The sequence below is a fragment of the Mauremys mutica genome, chromosome 12, assembly GCF_020497125.1.
Source record: "Mauremys mutica isolate MM-2020 ecotype Southern chromosome 12, ASM2049712v1, whole genome shotgun sequence".
NCBI lineage: Eukaryota > Metazoa > Chordata > Testudines > Geoemydidae > Mauremys > Mauremys mutica.
Genome location: NC_059083.1, coordinates 61,078,246 through 61,084,245, shown reverse-complemented (window position 1 = coordinate 61,084,245; position 6,000 = coordinate 61,078,246). Strand labels below are relative to the sequence as shown.

At 45.7% G+C, this 6,000-nt stretch overlaps 1 protein-coding gene across 1 annotated transcript in view; it reads right to left on the bottom strand.

Annotated features, from left to right (window-relative positions):
* Nucleotides 1-237: 237 nt before the first annotated feature.
* Nucleotides 238-6,000, bottom strand: part of CFAP52 (cilia and flagella associated protein 52) — a 31,383-nt gene continuing 25,620 nt past the window's right edge. The window contains exons 9-14 of the mRNA XM_044983971.1: nt 4,987-5,135; nt 4,212-4,357; nt 2,799-2,950; nt 2,239-2,341; nt 1,838-1,949; nt 238-891 (exon numbers count right to left, since the gene is read on the bottom strand). Coding sequence (XP_044839906.1) covers nt 716-891; nt 1,838-1,949; nt 2,239-2,341; nt 2,799-2,950; nt 4,212-4,357; nt 4,987-5,135 — 838 coding nt within the window. The 3' untranslated portion in view covers nt 238-715. The remainder of the gene's footprint in view (nt 892-1,837; nt 1,950-2,238; nt 2,342-2,798; nt 2,951-4,211; nt 4,358-4,986; nt 5,136-6,000) is intronic.

The window sequence follows — 6,000 nt, the reverse complement described above, 5'->3', positions numbered from 1 at the left end:
CAGCAAGAGCAGAGAAGACATTTAAGCAGGTAAGTTTCTGTACCAAAAGGAGCTTGTGTTAGAGATTTAAAACCCCAGCATGTGCACGCACACCCACGCTGCCCAAGAACCCTCATCTAACTGTAGCACAAGTGACAACCACTCTAGAAGATATCTGAAAATCAGGCCCCTTTGAGGTGTGTCAAGCTGGGTCCCCGAATAATAAGTCACCCTGAATCCTCATGCACCTTTGAAAATCTTGCTTTAAAATCTTAAAATCGAGGAGCTCTGTAAGTTACATTTCGGAGTTGAAGCGGAAAAGGCTATTTGCTTATTCAGAACCAGAGGAATTAAAAATGAACACAGAAGAACGCATTTACACGACAAGTGATTCACTGTGAAGGAGACAGGCAGACCTAGAAAGGTATTTGAACAGAAGATAGCAACAGAAAACAAGCACTAATAGAACTGCCTGGGCCTGACTTTGCGCAGGAAGGAGCCCCCCAACTTCAGTGGAGTCAATGGGAGCTGCAAGTGCTCAGCACTTGTGAAAGTCAGGCCCATCAGTCTTATTGGACACCAGAAAGGATCTCTGAAGGGCCTGGTTATTTCATACTAACTAATATAAAAACGTCTCCTCTATTAGTAGGAATGTTTGCATCGTTTTAAGCGGTGTCAACTGTAAGATCAAATCTTTCAGAACTGGCATATGGCCTCGCAGCTTCTGTGCCAGGTATCAGGAGGAGTGTGGGTATTTCCATCGCAGGATAGCACCATCCGCGCTCACGCTCACAATGTATTTGTTCCCAGGACAGATCCTGAGTCGGGTGATGCTGCCACTGTGACCCATGCCAACGTGAGTCACCTCACCCTCGTTGTAGTCCCATACCTTCACCAGGTGATCATCACCGCCTGCGTGGGACACAAGGGAGGGCAGATGGTTACATGGAGCCCCGGGGGCTTCTGAAAGAGCCACTCACTTTTTGTTCATGGTGAAAAGGCAGAGGAATGTCCTGGCTTTGGGATGGGAAAAGGGTGCGATACAAGGTCCTGACCATTGTGGTTGTAAAGGACTTTTTTCCCACTAGAACCAGTGACTCTCTGTGTCTGGGATCAGCACAGTGCTTGGCATGGGCTCCTACACTGACTGAACCTGATAAGCTATATTCAGAGATACAGCCACCCAGCAAAACTACAAATCTTCAGTGAGAATTTCCTCTCAATGCTGATACATAAACTGCAACTTTCACCACATGCCTGTCCAATCACATGGCTCCCACCTGCCACTCCAGAGTCAGGCTCAGAGGATGTGTGAGAATGGCTATGGGTGAATACACCAGTGCTTAATTCAGGCAGCTGTAGAACCAGCCTGGGTCATCCTCCACTTTTAACCCTCCAGAGGGACTCCCACATTACCAGAGCGATTGCTTGGATTCTGGAGAATGGATGCTCCCACAAGCCATGAAAGACCAAGGATCAAACTCATCCCTAGTGCAGCTCCACTGAATTCAATGGCGTTTTACCACGGCTGAAAATAACTCCATACTTTCTCCATGACAGATTGGTTTTTAAGAACCTGATCCTGGGAAGTGCTGAGCGCCCTCATCTCTGAATGATTTCAGTGGGAGCTGAAGGTGCTCAGCATGTTGCAGGATCAAGCCCATAGTATTTCCCTTCAGTGATTCCTTTTCTTTTCCTCTTGACATATTCGCAGGATCTCATTTTGTTCTTTCTTGCCCACTTTCCTAACCCCTCTGAGGTCCTTTGCATTATTTTTTTGCCTCTCCTGGTGCTGACTTTTCCTCTGCTTCCCTGGGGGTTCTTTTATATTGTTCCCCCTGCCTCCGATCCTACTTGCCTGTAACAAAGTAAGTCCCGTCTGATGTAATATCCATCCCATTGATGGAGCCAGTCAGGGAGCCTTCCAAATTTCTGATTGCAGAACCATCAAATACTTCCCAGTAGCCAATCTAGAAACAAGATCAGAAATGAGAGATCACTTGTACAGCACTGGTGTGAAGATTTCCATTGCTTCTGGAGGATAGCGTTAACCTGGACAGTGATGAACCTAAATCACTGAAGTGCCCAATTCTCTCCCATATAACTATCGCCTTTCTATCATGGGAAAGCCCACATGGGCTTGATAAGGGCCTGGCATGATTGGATTGGAAGCTGAAATCCCTGACAGTGACAAGACTTGCTGTCCTGCCCCTTGAGGTTCTGAGCTACTTCAAGCTGACTTCCTGAAGCTGTGCTTACCTTTCTGTCTGTTCCGCTGGTGATAATCTGGTACTCCTCTGGATGGTAACACACACACTGGAACAAGGTGTTGGCCAGGATCATCTGATTCCTCATAAAACGTCTGAAAAATACCCCCAAAGCAGCCTGAGTCAGAGTTTATCAAAACTCATCTCTCTTCCTAAGACAGCTTTACCTACTGTGGGTGTGAGGCATCTCCCCCAGGTAACACTCCATCGCATACTGGTCTGCGGATTGGGTTTCATGAGGTACAGATAATGTGGAACTCATTTGATCGGGGAACACCCTCCCACAGGCTATTCATGCTGTCTATTCTCCCAAGCTGCACCTCCTTGGCTGTCTCACAAAAGGCCTTATAAAACAGGGACTGGTATCATAGTAGCAAAATCTTTCATTTCTGGACACCATGCTCAGGGAACCTTGGCTGCCCAGGGCACCCTGTGTGTGGGGTGGCTCTGCCGAGAGCTTTACAAGGACACCCCATACCCCAAAACTGGCAAGGTCAGAGTCATGGCATAGCTGAGAAGTGCTGTATTGCCGAGGAGGAATGATCTCCTTACACAATATCCCAGATGATGCACGTTCCATCGATGCTGGCTGTGACACACTCCCGGTTGTTCTTCTTAATCTTGATGCAAGACACAGCGGATATGTGCTCCTTCAGCACTTCCTCCAATTTGCGAGTGTTCTGACCAATTTCCCACACCCTCACCTGCAAACCAGCCACAAACACCTTTGTAATGCACGCTCCTTACTGAGCTAAAGTGGAACCAAAAGGGATTCCTGAGCTCAGGGTTTCTCCTGCAGCATTTGATGACATCTCCAGCACATGGAGCTGAGTGAGATGCTGCATTTCTTACGCTGCTTCCACTTTCTTTGGGGATGAGTGAGGGCAGAAATACAGATCTCTGAACTCAGAACCAAATCCTGCTCCCATTGAGGTCTATGGCTAAACTCTGGTCTACTTCATTTTCACAAGGATTTGGCATTAACAGAATTAAAATGTAGATTTAAAGTCAAGTTCACCACTCATGGAGCCACAACAGAGATGAATTTAGCCTCAAATGTACAGATAAAAGGATGCAGGATCAGGTCCTGTCTTGAGTACAGATTTTCCTTCTAACACAGCTTTGGTCACTCTTGTTGCCAGTCTAGGTTGCAGAGCTGATAATAAATTATAAATATAACCTTGACTTCCGCTGCTTTCAGAACACCAGGCAATATTCCTATTGTGAAAACATACCACTAAAAATAATCTCTTCTATTACAAGTCAGACTGTACCTATTCTTTTGACTGCATTTCAATGGGAGAACTGTTCTTCTACCGCGAAACACAGCGACCTCAGCTGTTTGACTCTGCAACTTAGACAGACAGTAAGAGTCCCAAGATAATACCTCCCCAACCTTGTCTCCCTAATATCCTGGGATCAACATGGCTACAAAAACACTGCATCCAATAAGAGTCCCAGGAATTTAGGATGTTACCTACAGCTTGAGGAGCCACACAAAGGGGACTTTTTGCCCTGGGCTTTGGAGTTGGGAGAAAAAAAAAGGAGGACGACGAAACGAACCTGCACTGCGCAGGTCAATCTGAACATGTTAAGCAGGTGAGGACTGGGACTAGCAAAGCTGGGATAGAAGGAAAATCTGTATTCAAGACAGGCTTGCAAACAATGACAGGCGCAGATGAACCAAATATAGGTGACAGACAGACTGACAAATGGGATTAAGAGGCATGTTCAGTGTTGGAAGGATTTACTACGGCCGGCATGCCAGGAGTAATCAGAGGGTACGGCTCCATGTCACACTATGAGCAAATGGGAAGATTTATTTACAGCAGACACTAACATTTTGGAACTGAGTCTTGTGCTTACGTGAGCCAAGCAAAGATGATGCTCAGGTTCAGCCTAGGTGGTTACTAGTTAGAATGGCAACAGCACAAGTCAGCCCTGAGAGATTTTAGGGCATATTACCTGCCCTTCACCTCCTCCACTGATGATCCTTTTACAATCACTTGTTGCAGCGATGGCTGTCACGCCCATGCTATGGGCATGGTCAATCACATACATGAGTTGGCCAGTCTCTGGTGTGAAGGCACGGATTTTCCCATCATTCCAAGCTGATGCAATATGGAAACAGATCACCCAGAAGGTCACTTCCTTTATATTATTATTCTCCTCCCTATGCCCCTCCCTGATCCCCCCCCTTAAAAAAAACAAAACAAAACCTCCTTCACACTGATGCCCCTATTAGCTATCAGCATGTATGTAAAACCCACTGTCAAGTCTATGAAGCCAGCCGGGGAAGATTTCACTCCCTTTAGGGAAGAATGTTTTGGTGATGATGGAGGTGAACACAGTCACTCTCAACAGGGGGACTGCTGTAGCTCCACTGCTACCATGCAGCAGAAGGCAATGGCTAGGGGATATATGTAAAGATTCACCACACCCCTGCCCCACCTCAGCCCCAACCCATGACAGTGTGATGGGAACTAATGTGCCAGCGTTTACACCCTCTATGTATGCCCCCAAATCCTGCCCTCCTCACACACCATTTCCTTGGTGCCTGGGGATTGGCAACTGTGGAGCAGGGTTTACCGGGCTGACCATAAACAGAATCCTTTTGGTCACTGCAATTAGCTGAAACAATTCCAGGCTTTGGTCCTCCCCCATTCTTTTAGAGCCTACTTCCTTAAAAGCGGGCAGCAATTTGAGGCTGAATCTAAACACGGAGCTTGCCAATCATTACCTGAAATAATACTCTTGCCGTCCCTCATGAAGTCTATAGCATGGCAGGTCATATTGGGGATCGTGATTCGTAAGAGCTCCTTGTTTTCTGGGGTGTGCCACACTCTGATGTCATTTTTGGAGCAGGTGGCAAACAAATCAGAGGTTCCCCTGGGGAAGGCAGAGAAGCAGGCTACTGAAGGCCAGTGTTGGGGAACAGTTTCCTCATTAAATCTCAACTCCCCCTCCATTGCTTCGCTATTTGACGTTACTAATGTTCAACTGTAGCCTTCCCAGTAGGGGACACCATAGCTAAGGTGGAAGGACCATTTCATTTTTTACTCTTAACTTTCTGACAATTTCACCTTTTGGGGTGAAACTTTCCAAGCCTGCTCTCACCTCAAAGATGATTTTATGGGAAGTCTAAAGTAAGCCCCACAGTTGTATTTCAAGGCTTTTTGCTTTAAAATAGAATGTATGACTTTTTCTGGCCCCCATATACTAAAAGAGAGATGGATGAAACTTCAGATGTTGTGCACAGCCAGCCCTACAAATAGAAAAAACAGTGGAGTTTGCACTGGCATAGTTTTTTGTTAAGTATTCCTTGCACAATACAATCATGTAGTGTCATAGCTACGTATGTTGAGTATCTACAGAATGGTCGAATTTTAGACCCATCGCTTGCATAAAACACACTTTTACAGCTCTTAAATGCTGCAGCTGGAAGTTTTCCTTTTTCTCTCTCCCAAAAAACCTAAACAAACAAAGAGGAAATGGAAAATTAAATACATGGACCATTGGCAGATGTAAATTGTCATTGAAGTCAATGAAGCTTTGACCAATAACACTAGCTGAAGGTCTGCCTTGTATTACTGCAACACAACTGTTAGATTGTGCATCTGAACACTAAATGTCTGGAAATGAAAAAGTTACATTTCTCTGTCAACAGCAACCTACATTTTGCATACAATACAGTTTCTTTAGTTAGGGTGTTAAATGTATACCTCAATAGGCAGCGTGCAGACAATATTGATAC